At 58.5% G+C, this 14,801-nt stretch overlaps 2 protein-coding genes across 11 annotated transcripts in view; one reads left to right on the plus strand and one right to left on the minus strand.

The window, feature by feature from the left end:
- SPTB (spectrin beta, erythrocytic) overlaps window positions 1–3,861 on the plus strand; it is a 68,173-nt gene extending 64,312 nt beyond the window's left edge. The window contains exons 33-35 of the mRNA XM_012777710.3: window positions 185–358; window positions 659–701; window positions 892–3,861. Of these exons, the coding sequence (XP_012633164.2) occupies window positions 185–358; window positions 659–701; window positions 892–1,059 (385 nt within the window). The 3' untranslated portion in view covers window positions 1,060–3,861. The remainder of the gene's footprint in view (window positions 1–184; window positions 359–658; window positions 702–891) is intronic.
- A 1,552-nt stretch (window positions 3,862–5,413) lies between these two features.
- Window positions 5,414–14,801, minus strand: part of PLEKHG3 (pleckstrin homology and RhoGEF domain containing G3) — a 37,170-nt gene continuing 27,782 nt past the window's right edge. The window contains exons 13-19 of one of the 10 annotated variants that reach the window (XM_076003962.1): window positions 12,723–12,812; window positions 12,223–12,261; window positions 11,795–11,814; window positions 11,139–11,408; window positions 10,441–10,554; window positions 7,248–8,658; window positions 5,414–6,749 (exon numbers count right to left, since the gene is read on the minus strand). In XM_076003962.1, the coding sequence (XP_075860077.1) occupies window positions 6,013–6,749; window positions 7,248–8,658; window positions 10,441–10,554; window positions 11,139–11,408; window positions 11,795–11,814; window positions 12,223–12,261; window positions 12,723–12,812 (2,681 nt within the window). In that variant the 3' untranslated portion in view covers window positions 5,414–6,012. Of the gene's footprint in view, window positions 6,750–7,247; window positions 8,659–10,440; window positions 10,555–11,051; window positions 11,409–11,794; window positions 11,818–12,222; window positions 12,262–12,722; window positions 12,813–14,801 lie in introns of all 10 variants that reach the window. The other 9 variants (XM_076003959.1, XM_076003960.1, XM_012777713.2 and 6 more) reach the window with 9 other exon arrangements.

A 14,801-nucleotide genomic window follows, 5' to 3' on the forward strand; every position in this document is an offset into this window, starting at 1 on the left:
GCTTGAGCCCAGGAGTTTGAGGTTGCTGTGAGCTAGGCTGACGCCACAGCACTTTAGCCTGGGCAACAGAGAGTGAGACTGTCTCAAAAAAAAAAAAAAAAAAAAAAAAGGTAAAGCTATAGGAACTGATTATAGAGATGCTATATCAGGACTGTGGGTGACCTGCCTGTCTGCATCTTTGCAGGTCCTGGAACAATCTGTACTGTGTGCTCAGGAACAGCGAGCTGACCTTCTACAAGGATGCCAAGAACCTGGCCCTGGGGATGCCCTACCATGGGGAGGAACCCCTGGCCCTGAGACATGCCATCTGTGAGATTGCTGCCAACTACAAGAAGAAGAAGCATGTCTTTAAGCTGAGGTGAGTCTTCCTGTCCACTGCCCCTTCCCTGGGCCTGAATCCTCAGGTCGATGGCCCAATTTGGCCTTAGTTCAAGGCCAGGACGAGGTCTATTGCATGGGACCAGCTCCAGGATCTGCTGCTCCTCAGGGATTTTTCATATCAAAGAGGCTGCTGGTCCAGACTCTTGCCTCTCAGAAGGTGCTGTGGGCTCCTGGGAAGGTTCTGGGTATTAGGCTCAGGGGACTGTGTGAGCAGAGCCAGCCCTCTGCCCAGGCCCCCTGAGGTAGCCACATGACGAGAAACCTTTTGTCCTCCTAGGCTGAGTAATGGCAGCGAGTGGCTCTTCCATGGCAAGGACGAGGTAAGCAGGTGGGGTGGGGGTGCAGCCTAGCCCAGACGTGGCTAGCAAAGTGTCAGGTGGAGACCCGAGCCACTTGTTCTTAAGGCTCCCTCCAAATGAGCAGTCCTGGGGCACCCTTCGTTGGTGGGGCGGGAGTGTGGGTGCTGGAGTGTGGTGCCTCCCAGACTGGTGCTGACCTCCCGCCCCGCAGGAGGAGATGCTGTCCTGGCTGCAGGGCGTGAGCACCGCCATCAACGAGTCCCAAAGCATCCGTGTCAAGGCGCAGAGCATGCCCCTGACCTCCCTCGCCAGCACGGACACCAGCCTCGGCAAGAAGGACAAGGAGAAGAGATTCAGCTTCTTCCCCAAAAAGAAGTAGCTCCTGGTGGCCCCCGCGGGTGGGTCCTCCTCCCGCCGGCCAGCTCCAGGCCGAGTCGCCTGCTGCACGGCAAGAGCTGCCTTCGCCCGCCCACCGGGTGCCCCGCAGACAGGGCTCCGGCTCCTCTGGTGCCCCCGGGGGCCTCTAGGCCTGGGGGTGGGAAACGGTTCTCTAAGGCACACGCCCTCCTCTCTCCCGCCCTCCTCCTGAGCTGGGGGCCCACCAGTCCCCTACCCCCATAAAAGCTGGAGAAGGTGGCTGAGGGGTTCCTCAAATGCTGCCCATCCCCAAAGCAAGTCTTTGCTTGGGGTCACCTCCCACCTGGTTGCCGCCAAGGAAAGGGAAAGGGAAGAGGACACTGGACGCGCCTGGCCTGCCCCCTAGGGACATGAGGAAGGAGCCTTCGGTGGTTTGCAAGGGACTGAGGGGACAAGACCACATGCAGGGCCCCGGGTGCCGCCAGCCTCCTCTGCGCTAGGCTTCCTCGGAACTGGGCCTCTCACCTCAGGGGCCACCACATCCCTTCCCCGCTCCTCCTCCCACCATAAAGGAGAGCACCCTGCAAGGTTGCTGCGTCCTGACTGAACATGCCTCCTGCCACCTCCAGTACCCACTGCTCCCATCACGGAGGTGAAGGGAGGATGGGCAAGTTCAAACCATCCTCCTCTAAACCATCTAACCCATGAGAGCCTAGCGCTCAGGGCTCAGACCTGGGGGGTGACAGATAGGTCTCACACTGCCTGAGGCTCTGCCTCTCCATGCTGGGACCCTCCCCGCTCTCAGTAGCAGCCAAACCAGCAATACCCACCAGACACAGGGCCCCCTAGGGAGACAGCGTTAGACCCCCAGGACACGAGATGCACAGCCCAGCACCTGGACTGAAGCATCCAGAACCAAAGGCCTAATTGTGTCCTGTCTGCTGCTGGTACCATTGTGGGGTATTGACTGGACAGGCAGCAAAGCTGATCCCCTACCACCTTAGGGTGGCAAATGTGGCCATGCCTAGGTGTTACCACTCATGTGGCATAAGCTGGCTTCTCCTGAAGGTCCTGGCTTTGGGTCTTGAGGGTCACATGAGTACAGAGGTCAAACATCTACCACCCTCCATCCCCAACAGTGGATGGGGCTCTGCAATCTACGTCCCTAGGGATGGGCATCCCGTGCTGCCATGGTCAGACTTCTGGAGAGAGACCATTCATTCCACAAGGATCTTCCCCGCCACTCTACTCTGAAAGCAACAGGCTTCCAGCCCAGTATCTTAAAAAAGAGGTGTCAAGTTAGGGGCAAAAGGTGTTTCCCCCCAGGGAAACCAGGAAGGTCCCCAGGGCCTGCGGTCACTCTTTCTACCACCTTCTCCAGGGGAAGGAGCCTTAGATACGTGTAGATGAAGAGGGTGAGGGTCGGGTAGAAGCCCCAGGGGCGGGCATCAGGAATAACGAGGCCTTCCCAGGAATGCTTAGCACTGACCGGTGCGGGCACAGCGCAGATCCAGTCCACACTGTTGCCCTGACCACGTCAGGGTGAGGCCAACTTCCGTGGACAGGACCACACGAGGGAAGAGTTATCCAATGCAGCCTGACATCTCCAGGGCAGACGTTGCCACCTCTGTCGCTGGGGTCTCCATTCGGCCTCAACACCTGTGACCCCATCGCGCTCTGCTCCTACAGGGAACCTAGTGTGTATCGGTTCACCAGCCTCCTCCTACATCTGGGGAAACCAAGGCAGTGCAGTGACTACACTCACCCAGCAATAACGGTGGCCTTTGGTGCAGTCAAGGGCATGTCCTTCTCTGGGGCAGAGAGCAGGTTCCTTGCTGAAGGGTAGAGGTGCACCTCCCTCAGCTGTTTCCCTGGGCCAGTCCTTAGGGAGCCAAGGGACAAGGGCCCCCCTCTCCCCCCTATGTGTGCCAAAGTAGCACTTAACGTGAGAATTTCCAGCAAGCAACTCCACAGACCTAAGAAAAGAAAGGGCTCCAATGGAAGAGCTAGGACTCTACCACCCCGGGTGCCCTGGATGGGGCAAGGGCGGCCAGCTGCATGTGACCCACCATCTCTTGCCAGCTCCCCGCGCATCCCTCCCCCATCACCCAGGCCCCGAGACACTTGACCAACTGGACTGAGACCGCGGGTGCCCAGCTTTGGGAGACCCTGTGCCACACCAGGGCTAAGCTCTGCTGGTGCCCTGGCAAGGTTTCTTTCTTGCTCCTCCATGTCTGCGGTCTGGTCTTTGACGGCACTCCCAAACAGGCTGACACAGCTCTAGTCCACACCAGCATAACGGGCTTCCTCCCCAGGGCGGTTCAGAGGAAGCTCCTTCTGGGAATGGCCAGGCGGTCCTCCTCCCCCTTCCCCTTCCTCTGCATCCCTGGGCCTCAACTGAGGTACGGAGGTCCTTGGGCTCCCCCAACACACCTCCACTGGCACCCACATGGGAGGCCTATGCAAAGCTCAGCTTCCCCTCCTCACCCCCTGCCCCACTTCCTGCCTATCAGGGCCAGCCAGCGTCCCCTAGGCTGGTCCTGGCTCCCCTTCCTCCCTCAGTGGGAAGGGACAGAAATCCAGAGGAGGAAGAGGCCAGAGGACCACACAGCTTGGTCCCTTGGACAAGCAAGCTCAGGGAGGACACAAGGTGGCTGCAGAGGAAAGCAACCCAGCTGGGCACAGACCATGCAATCTGGGCTGGCCCTGGGGCCGGCTGGGCCATGTCCTCCACCTGCTCAACTGTGCTTCCACCAACCAGAGGAAACCCATTTACTAGTTTTTCTAATAAATCAATAATGCTCCATATCTGTTTCTTATTTGACTAGACTCATTTCTCTTTGCACTGGGCCTAACAGGGCTGACACCATGGGGACAGAGGGACAGCCAGACTCTCTGGTTTGTCCCTGGGAAAAGCTTGCTCACTTGTGCATTTCATCAACTTGCAGCCTGCTGATGAGCAAAATCCTTTCTAAGCAAAGATTGGTCCAGGCCTTTCCCCATGGAGCTCAGGGCAGATCTCAGCACCCGCTGGATGACAGAATCACCAGCATCTCTACACCTGGGTTCATCTCGGGGGGCAGCTTCACGGGGTCTAGGGGATGGACGCAGGCACTGCCAGTCCTCAGAAGGCTCCCCAGGTTATTCGAACGGGCAGCTGGTGACAGCCGTTGTCCCAGTCCCAGGTTCCCAGACACACCTGGATGGCTGTGTGAGGGCCTCCAGGGGGAGGGGTTAGCTACAACTAAGAGTCCCCACTGGAGTTTGGGACACAGTGACTCATCCATCTTTCAACATATAGATGAGAAAAAAGCGTAGGTAACCCAGCCAGCTAATGGCAAGGCTGGGATGAGAACCTGGGTTGCCTCTCACACTGCGGCCACTCAGCGTCACATCCTGAGACTGGCCTGGGAGGAGCCAATTCTCTTCTCAGTGACTGTGGAAGTGACCACAGAAGACTCGGGGGAGGTGGCAGAACACAGCATCACTGCCCCATGCTGCTGCTGCCCAAAAGAGACCAACACTTGCCTCTCATCCTCCCTGGACCTTGCTAGACTCCGCAGGCCCATCTGCAGGTTGAGTGTGCTCCTAGGTCACAAGTCTCAAGGGACCCTGACCCCAAGACCTGTGGGAACACTCGTCAGTCAGCTCTGCCACCTGGGCCCTGCAGACCCCTCCTACCAGGCCCCTCCCAGAACCAACCAGGCAAAACAAGGCTGGTCCTCCACAGAGAGAGGGCAGAAAACCCAAGTGAAACCAGGAGACATTCCCAGCTCTTTTGAAGACATTTTTAAGAATGCAATAAAGTCTCCAGGTCTGTTATGAGCCAAGAAAAAGAAAAAGAAAAAGAAAAGAAAAAAAAAAGAATGCAATAAAAACAGAGGACCCATCCCAGAAAAGTACACTTGGACTCGTCGCCCAATGCTGCAGCCACTTTTTAAGATATTTCTAGGCTCCAAGTTTAGAGTCCTTGCCTTCCCAGATGTCTCGTGGGAACCAGAGAGGGAGAGGAGAGCAAAGGCACCAGACATCGGAAACGTCCGCTCCTTAGAAAAATGTTCCATTCACCTCCCCACCCCTTTTAGTCCAACTTTGGCCTCTTGGGGAAGAAAGCTAAAGGCTGGCATGTGGGGTCCCCACCCCAGACAGGACAGCCGGCCGTGGGTGGACAGAGAAACCCATGGGAGCAGGAGAGCAAGTTCCCACCCTCGACATCCCACCTCCCCTGCCAGCACCCTGCTGCCTCAGGCGTCGTTAGCCTGGACGATGAACGGGTGTGGAAGGAACAACCCCCATGTCCCTGCCTCCCTGAGACACCCCTGGCCCACGAACAACGCTCCCCACCCCGCCAGCCCAGTGAGGAGGCCACACACTGGTCAGTTGGTCAGCAGCGGTTATTGCACCATTGGCAAATAATGAAATGTGTGTACATTAGCGACAACCACAGGGTCAGCGAGACAACCCTCAGCGTACCTGAACGGAATCTGTTACAGTCCTCACAGGAGGGGCATAAACAACAGGAGGACACACACTCACATGTGCGCGCACACACCACAGAATGGAAAGCAATAAATTATTGGCTTCATTCCTGCCTGGATCCTAAGGAAAGGCACAGTTAAAGAGCAAGGACCTCCAGGCCCCTTCCCAAGTCGCCCTGGGGTGGGTTCCTCGGGCTGGCAGTGGCCTGAGCAGAGCTTGCTCTTCCTGGGAAGAGGTGAGCTTAAATATTTGGCTTCTTACGGGAGAAGAACTATGTACAAGGGAAGTGGCACATGGGCCTCAGAGGGGAAGAGTGGCTCATGGGGCCTGTGGGGGGCTGCACCAGCACGCGGCACAGGCAGCAGCGAGTCCACCCCACATGGGAGCCAGCTTCCAGGACAGCAGAGGGGACAGCCTTCCGCAGGCCCTGGGCAGGGCTCCTGTGACCCAGGCTCTTCCCAACCTCCAGCGTGACTCCTTCCCCCAGGAGTCAGAGTCAACCCACAGAGTTCAAGGCCTGGAATTTCTCTCTCAGGTTTCTCACTCTGCCCTGCTGGCTGGGGTCTGTTGGGTCCCTCGCGCCCTCTTCCTTCGGCCGGCACGCTACAGACTCCTGGAAATCCTGGCCCTGCCCCACCGGGGCCGCTGGTGAGCTTAGTCCCTGTCCCCCGCCCTCCTCCTCCAGCCCTGCAGTGGGGCCAGGAAGGGGCCCCTTCTCCATGACAATCACCCGCCGGTTGTCCTCCAGGATGAGGTCTGCGGTGACAAACAAGGCCTCACCTCCATCTGTCCCGATTTGGGGTGGAGATCGGGGGGGCTGGGGCTGGGCAGCCTCTCCGCCTCCCTTGCCCCTCTTGGTGTTCAGGCTGCAGGAGCGGTCCACCCTGCCAGACCGAGGCGGCTCCACTATGTTCTCGGGCAACGAGCGGCTCCGGTTGACGGGGGGGCCACGGGGCTGGCTGCCCTCAGCCCGGAGAGCCTCATCGTGGGAGGCGTACTTGGAGCAGAGCTCTCGGACATCGGGCCAGTTGAAGGTCTCAGTGTCGAAGGGGCTTCGGGGGCTCCGGGAGGAGGGCCGGGCCCCAGGCGAGGTGGTCCTCGGGCTGGCAGCAGAAGGGCTGAAGGAGAAACTCGGCGGTGCCGTCTCCCCGGCAGAGGAGGACTTGGGGGGGCTATGCTCCTGGACCACCAGAGGCTCATAGTCGAAGAGGGACAGCACCGGCTTCCTCTTACCTGCGAGGAGAGAGGAGGCTGCCTGAATCCCTGGGCAGGACGGGAGAGCTGCCAGGGAGACTCTGAGCCATCCCCACCTCACTTCCAGGCAAGGCTGGCTGCTGGAGTTTGGGGTGTGATGGGAAAGGAATCTCATTTACCACCTACAGCCCCTGTCAAAGGGCAATGGGAAGAAGGCGGCAGTGGAAGGGGCCCAGAGGCAGAGGAAGAGAAGAAAGCTTCTGCCCCATCCTGGTACAGAAGGGGCCCATGGCCAGTTCCCCCAAAGGTCTCTGCTCCCCAGGAAGGGCTGGAGCAGAGGGCATCAAAAGGGCTCCTAGGAGTGCAGACCTTGGCCCGGTGGCCAGGGCTCACCCCATGCCCCGGGTGCTCAGGGTCCAGCTCCTCTCTCTGTTAGAGGCTTTCAGAGACCACTTTCCCCTAGGAGCCAAGTGGCTCCTCATTGCCTCTTTAATGCCCAGACTTGCGAGAAGGGCCCACTTCCCACTCTGGTCATACCTTTGCCACCAGATGGCTCCCAAGCCTCCTCCTGTAGGCAGGGAACGGTGGCTCTCTTCCCATCCCTCTCCGGAGCCGCCTTGTCCCACGGCAGGGGTGGCCTGGCCGACTTGTTGCTCTTGATGCGGAGGCTGTACTGGCGGGCCAGCTGGTACACCTTGTTCTTGACGCGCTCGCTCACGTGGCTGTCCATCACGTGGGAGAGCTGCACGATGCGGGGGTGCAGCGGGGCCACCAGCTCCCCCTGGGCGCCGCTGCTCAGCTCCTTCACCAGCTCCTTCAGCTCCCGCGCCAGGTGGGCCGGGCTGGGCCGCTCGGTGGGCGAGGCGCTTTCCGGAGAGGCGGTGGCCGACTCCTCGGTGATGGCTCCCAGCTCGTGCTCCTCCAGGATGAGGAGCGGCTCGTGCAGGTCGAAGCCGTTGGCCTGGCCATGGCCAGGCCCCTTCCGAGGGCTCCCCCCGGAAGACTCCATCCCCTCCCAGATCTTCACAATTTCGGAAGACGGGCGGAACTCAGCATCTGTGATAGGAGGCGGGTCCTCTGTGCCTGCCTGGCTTGGTCCTGGGAGATCAAACAGAGCCCACGAAGCCGGCCGGGAGCCCACTTGTCTCTTGCGCCCCTCTGGGGCCAGCGGCTCCGGGTCTGGCCTGGGCAGGCTGTTGAACCTGGAGACCGAGTTTCTCACCAGTCCTTTGGGGATGTAGGAGAGGCTCTCCCGGCGCCGGACGCTAAAGCCCGCATCGTGGTGTTCCGCATTTTCATAATAGCTCTTAATTCTGTCCAGCAGCAGCCGGTCTCGGGTGGAGAGCACGGATTCCTTCTTCTTACAGGAAGGCCTGTCAGGCTCCACAGGGCAGCCCGAGTTTGGGGGCTCTGTCCCGTTGACAGCAGGGCCGTCCTCTGTGGCTGCCCCCACAGTGCCACCCACTTCTGGGGGGAGCTGACAGCTGAGGGAGTCAGAGGCGCTGCCACGCCGGGCCAGGCCCTTCTCGCTGCCCTCCAGGCTGAGCACGCTGCTGCTGCGGCTGACCAGCCGTGGGGTCCCGAAGCCGCTGGACCTGCCGTCCTCCAGCGCCAGGCTGCTCCGCCGGGAGAAGCTGCTGACGAATCTCTCAGCAATGACGCTGGCCTGGTCTAGCACGGAGGGTGGCAGGAGGCTCTCGGGCTCCTGGGCGACCCCTATTTCTTCCTCCTCCTCACTGCTCAGGGCCTTAAGGTCCTCGGTGCTCTCAGCCACCGCGAAGTCCCCCATGTCACCCGGGTGGTCCATCCCCAGCAGCCCCTGGTGGGCGTCAAGCTGTGTCTCCAGTGCTTCTGGAGACTCTGTGTCTGAAGGCATCTCCTCGGCGCCGGCGCCTTCCACAGTGGCAAACACCTCCTGCTCGGCCCCAGGCTCGGCATCTGGCTCAACCTGGAATATCGTGGAGGGAGCTCACATGAGTAAAAACCCTCCTTCATGAGACCTGGGGGCTGAGGGGACAACACAGTCTGCTCAAAGCCCAGGGAGGCCTGCAGTTTAGGACTCAAGGCAACCAGAATGAGCACAACCCAAAGTGGGGCGATGGGGCCTTAGGGAGAGGAACATGATCATGTCCTTTAGTCACCCTGCAGCTGGGGTCCTGGGCCCACACCCTCAAACCCAAGGAAAACACTAGGAATGCAGATGGCGTAGGCTGGTGACACTTGAAGGGCAGCCTGCCTGGGAGCCACAGGGCCATGGTGGGGACACACAACGCCGGGTCAGGCACCCAGTGGCCTGCTCCCATCTGATGGGAAGGCAGCTTCCTAAAGCCCCAGAGGCTCCCCATGTGGGGGTTTTGGGGTGCAAACCCAGGCCTGAGCAACACGATAGGCCATTCCAATTTCTCTGAGAGGCCAGGGCCCTCCGTGTGGGTCAGGGTCCATAGGGCATCACGGCCACATGCTGGGGTCCTGTCAGAGGGTGAGGACCAGGAAGGTAGCTCCTCCCAGCCAGCCTCAGCACCTGCAGGCCCAGCATGACTGCATATGCCCGGCAAACGGGCAAGGAAGGAGGTAAACATGAGAATTCCCTCTTGGCCACCCTGGAGGCAATTTGAACCATAAAACTGGCAGGGACAGGCAGCTTTCCAGAGAGGTCTTTAGGGAGAAGATAAGAACAAACACTAAATTCTGAGGACTTGGGTCTGATCCCATTTGTTCTACTCCAGAATCTGCAGGGTAGGACTCATAACCTGCACCGTCCAACACTGTAGCCACCAGCTGCCCCCTCACGAATGGGCTCTGTGCCCTCATCGAAGAGGCTCGAGGGAGCTTACCTGCCTGCCCCATGTGAGGACAGCAGGGAGGTGTCATCTACGAAGCAGAGAGCAAGCCCTCACCAGACACCAAACCTGCTGGCACCTCGATGTGAGAATTCCCAGCCTCCGGAACACGAATGAATGTCTGTCATTTACAAGCTACCCAGCCTAAGGCGTTCTGTTATAGCAGCCCGAACCGAACCCACTAAGACACCTGCTACATCCCTACCCCACGTTAACCGGGCTTCCCAGGCCCGGCTGTGAGGCCCAACATGAGGTCTAGGTCTAGCTCATGACCTTTCCCTTATAATTTTGGGAAAGCAAAGGACTCAGAGCTCCGCACAAGCCGCAGACGGCAGGGGGTGATGGGACGAGCAGAGCGGGCCGAGTCAGACACCCAAGCTTGATCTCAGAAGCTGCCCAGGGCCAGGCACATTATCAACCTCTCAGAGCCATTTTCCTTCTAGAGCTCTTATGGGGAATAGAAGGAAGAGGAGAAAACATCGGTCATGTAGGAGGTGACCAATAGAAGCCAATACCCTACCCCTTTGCCCGGGTGTGATTTAAATGTCTGGCATCCTGGCAGGGCAGGGTCGTGTGCCCTAACAAGGTGGCTGGCCAAGGGGGTTAAAATCTGGTTCATTTCCACTAGCTGTGCCCCTTGGCACAGAACTGCATCTGCCCAAAGGAAGGAGCATCTTTTTCTAATTCACAGGAAGGGGCAGTCTGCTCATCAAACCACATACCCTTAGGCCTACAGGCTTCCTGAAGGGACAAGAGTCCTAGGGGTTGGGGAATCTCTGTTCCCATTGGCCCAACCGGAAAGCCCAGGCCTGAAAGCTGCACGTGCAGCCCTGGGGATCTGGGCTCCAGGTACATCTGTACTATCCCCATCCCACCTGCTGGTCGCTCACCTCTGGCAGGGAAGAGACGGACTCGAAGCTCATGCGCTTCTCAGCACTGGTTGGGGACCGGCCACTGGGCCTTCTGCAGCTCTTGGGGCCTTCGGACTCCCTGCGCCCCTTCCCCTGCAGGAAGTAAAGGTCAGTTGTCAACTCCAGGACAATTGAGAGCTCCTCCCTTCTGCATCCCAACATGGGCAGCACCTCCTGGGCCTCCGGGGGGCTGGGCTGCCCTGAGCCAGTCCAGAGCCAATCAGAACTGCCAGGCCTGAGGCCGTATAAATCCTTGCCAGGCACACGGCTTCTGAACAGCCCAGCTCACCTTCCCTTCCAGGCCAGGTGGACCTGACCTTCCCAGCCCAACCGTGTGCCAGCCTCTCCCTTCCCCCACCAGCCCACCCCATTCATCATGCCCCCTGGGTGTTACACTGGTTAGCGCCCGACACTGGAGCAGCACATGCCAGGGGCTCACCAGGGTGTGACAGCGAGCGAGGGGTTAAGAGGTGCTGAGGGCAGGAGTACAGGAGCCAGGGCGGGTGGGAGGGGAGTGGAGGGGATTCTTGAGGGGCATGCACGTGCCAGGGAACATGCAAGGAGGAGGGGAGATCAGAGAGACACCTCACCATAGCGCCCCGGGAGAAAAGTAAAGCGTTGGCCCGATAGTGCCAGCAGTGGAGGGCGGCCAGCAGGGAGCTGGCAAAGTCGGCTACCTGCTCCGCCACTGCCAGGCTCTCCTCCTCCTCCTCCTCCTCCTCCTCCGAGCCTGGGGGCTCTGGCCCAGTCCCCTTCTCGCTGCCTTCATGCCCTGCCAGGTCCTCCAGAGAAACCTGAAAGGCCTGCTCTTCCTCCTCCTCCTCCTCCTCGACCACCTCCTCCTCTTCCTCCTGCCCCTCCTGAGCAGCCCCCTCAGCCTCTGGCTGCAGGCCCCGTGTACGGGGGGGCTGCTCAAAGTCCAGGAGGGTGCCAGCGCTGCCTGCATGCTGTTCAGAGCACAAGACCCCCTCGTGACCAGCCTCTTGGGCAATGTCCCCTTCTCCTGTGGGCAGTTGGGGGTGGGGAGGCTTCACCCCGACAGCCAAATCTACATGCCCAACCCTGGGTCTCCACAGGGGTCCGGACAGGAGCAGGAAATGTAAGAGAATCCAGGCTGGGCAGCCACCCGCAGGGGCAAAAGGGTCCCAGGGCAAGGGCCATGTCTCGTTCATCTCCGTGACCCCTGTGCCACGGAGCCTGGCCTGGCACACGTGGTGGGTGTTTGACAGGTATGTGTTGCGTGAATGAGGACAAGGAGGGCTGCGGGGCCAGGGGCTGAGCTGGGCAGTCCCACCCTGTACCCTCCCTGGCCCCCACTGCCCAGTGGCCTCACCTTCATTCCTGCTTCGCTGGCTGCTAACACCACCGCCAGGTCCCCAGCACGCGAGCGAGGGGCAGGGAGGGGAAAGAGATCAATGAGCAGGAGAAAGAGCCTCGTACGGAGGCCAAAGGGGACGGCCCCGATGGGGAATCCTGCTCCCAGAACCCTCACCCAGTCTCTTGGGCTTCCAAAGGACCGACTGATGGAACAGGAGCCCAGGGACGCAGAGCGAGTCTGCGCCTGTCGCTTGGCTCCTGCTGTTACCGAGGAGAGGGGGAGGGGGCACGCCATGCCTGCAGGGAGAGCTCCAGCGCCCCTCAGACAGCAACAGGGGCAGAGTCCCCTCTGAACTGTTCTCGGCAAACCCCTCCCCAGGTGGGTACCTGCTCCCCTCTTCCCCCAGCTCAAAGGGATGGGCTGCGCACCCCGCGCACGCTCACCTTTCTCGTTCGCGTGCCTGAGCAGATGTTTGGTCGGCTCTGAGGAGGAAAGCAGACGGGCGGTCAGCACAGGCAGGAGACAGCTGGCCCGGCCCTCCCAAGCTCACAGCGCCGCCAGCCCATCACCAGCTCAAAGTCCACACTGGCCTGCCCCCAGCAGCACTAGGGCCTCGGGGAGGCTGCCCTCCAGCGTCAGTGAGCGCCCTCATGCCCGCCCACCAGGTAGGCAGGGCCCGTCCAGCTCCAGGGACTTTCACTGTGACCACCAGCCCCACAGGAGCAGCACTGCCCAGGGTCCCTGCATTAGCATGCCCCGCCCAGGGCCCATGGCGCAGGAGCCTCTTCAAGGGGACCAAGCCTCATGCTGCCCTTCAGACAGCCAGCCACATCTCTGGCTCTACCTCAAGCCCCCACCTCCCTTGCAACAAGCCCATCAGCACACTAGCTGCAGCCACCGCCAAGCCCCTGACAGCACCCCAGCTGGAAAGCAGAGGTCGCACCCGACTTCCTGCGGCCCTGAAGGCCTGGCGTCAGGAAGCCTCGCTGCTCGCTGGGGAGTGTTGCCCGGCGGTACGGGGAGTGGCCAGGCTCTGGGGACAGGATACAAAACACACCCATTAGGCTGAAGGTGCCATCCCCTTGCACCCCAGCCTTTCTGGGGACACACTGAGAACGGAGGGGAGGAGTGAGAGGATGTTGTCTCAAGGTACCGCTCTCCAGAGCCTTGGCCTCAGCCCACCCCTATCGTTGCCCAGCTGTGTTCAGTGGGAGGCCCAGGGATGGCCACGGTTCCTATGAACTTGGAGCCAGAAGGAAAGTCTACCAAGGTCTCTTAGCTGTCCCTCGGCAGGAGAGTCTATGGAAGAGCTCCCTTTCTCCTGAGACGCACAAACACGACAGACACACACTCCATCTGCATCGACGTATGCAAACAACTAATTGCTTTTTAGTAGGAAACAGAAAAGCTCCTGTTCTTTCATTTTAAAACATGTAATCAAGAATATTTAACAAGTGACAAATATTTAAGATACAACGATAGACCTTGCTTGTCCACACAGGGCACTTGTCTGCCCACTTCAGCTCTCTGCAAGGAGGAAGCAGAGACGACCTGGAGCAGTCAGAGTGGACGGCCGAGCCCAGCGCCAAAGCTCCTCCTGCACACAGCCCAGCTCCTCTGTCTCAGCGACCCCTGGTCTACTTTTACACACAGTTCCCATGGGTTCATCTAGTAAATACCAACAGACAGATGGGGAAGAAGGGATGCTGCAAACAAATATGCTCAGACCGATGAGAATGAACGTTTTTCCCAGCTGCAGAAGAACCGTGCGGAGGAACCACACCTTGCGTGCGGGCTGTGTCTAGGGCAACCCCCGCCCGCCTGGCAGCTCACACAGCAGAAGTGATGCTGCCGCACCGACTCCAGAAAAGGAAGAGGTCACCTGTGGTCAGCACCCTTTATTTTAGAAGAGTACAAGACATGCTTTAGAGATGTTTATGTCTGTTTCCTAAGAGGTAAAACAAACAAACAAACAAAAAAAACCAACGAACAAATTTTAGAAATGCCTGCTCTTCTAGTGTTTACAAGCTCAAATCTCAGCCATGTGGATATTTCGGCTCTCTAAAATGGCTCATTTCCTGCATGCCTGGGATAGCTAACTTTTTTTTTTTTTTTTTTTGGTAATGGCTTTACTGAGATATTATTCCTAGACCATGCAATTCACCCATTTCTTAAAGTGTACAATGTAAGCATATTCAGAATTGTGCATCCATAGCTAAGGTGTGGATGCTGACATTATTACAGAGTTGCTTTTACTACAACCAACATTATTGCTTGCTGAATACTTTCATGTACCAGAAGCTTCCAACTCTATGCCATGGCAAGTTAAGGGAGAGAATTACAGGAGAAGAAAGGAAAGGAAAGAAAGAGAGCCAGAGACTAAGAAACAATACTCCCAATGTGGGGCCTTCAACCATCAAACTGTTACACCCATAGCTAGGTTGCCTAAGGTTCTAGTTCCACCCAGAGCAACACCAAACAACACAAAAAAACAAAGGCTTTCCTGAAACCACCTGGTTCCACCTTCCAGAAGGCCAAAGCCCACAAGTCAATGCACACATGTGTTCAGAGGGCCCATGGGTCATGGCCAATCAAAACCCAGTACCCATATGAGTCCCAGCCAGGACACTGCTCTCAGTCACTCTAGAATCTCTCTCTCTCCGGGTCTTAAGACAGTTCTCACTCACTCCCCACCCTCAGGTATACATTTGGTAGGCACCTGGCTTATGCCAGACCCAGCCTGGTCCACGATGAAACAGGAGCAAAAAAACAGACATAGATATCACATACTCTCACCGCCACAGAGCTAAGAGCAAAAGCCAGATTTTCTCATTTTAAATAGACGATTCATTCCAAGAAGTCCAAGAACACGGTAGCAACATCAGTGATGGAAGAAAACCAGGAGAGAGAGATGGAACTTTTCCCTGAGACCCAAAGTCAATATTTCCTGTCTGGTTTTGGTGCCACTTGCAGTCTAACTCATTTTCCCCACGTCCTGCTTCTGCTCTGTTGCTCGAGGACT

The sequence above is a fragment of the Microcebus murinus genome, chromosome 6 (genome assembly GCF_040939455.1).
Source record: "Microcebus murinus isolate Inina chromosome 6, M.murinus_Inina_mat1.0, whole genome shotgun sequence".
In the NCBI taxonomy this organism is placed as follows: domain Eukaryota; kingdom Metazoa; phylum Chordata; class Mammalia; order Primates; family Cheirogaleidae; genus Microcebus; species Microcebus murinus.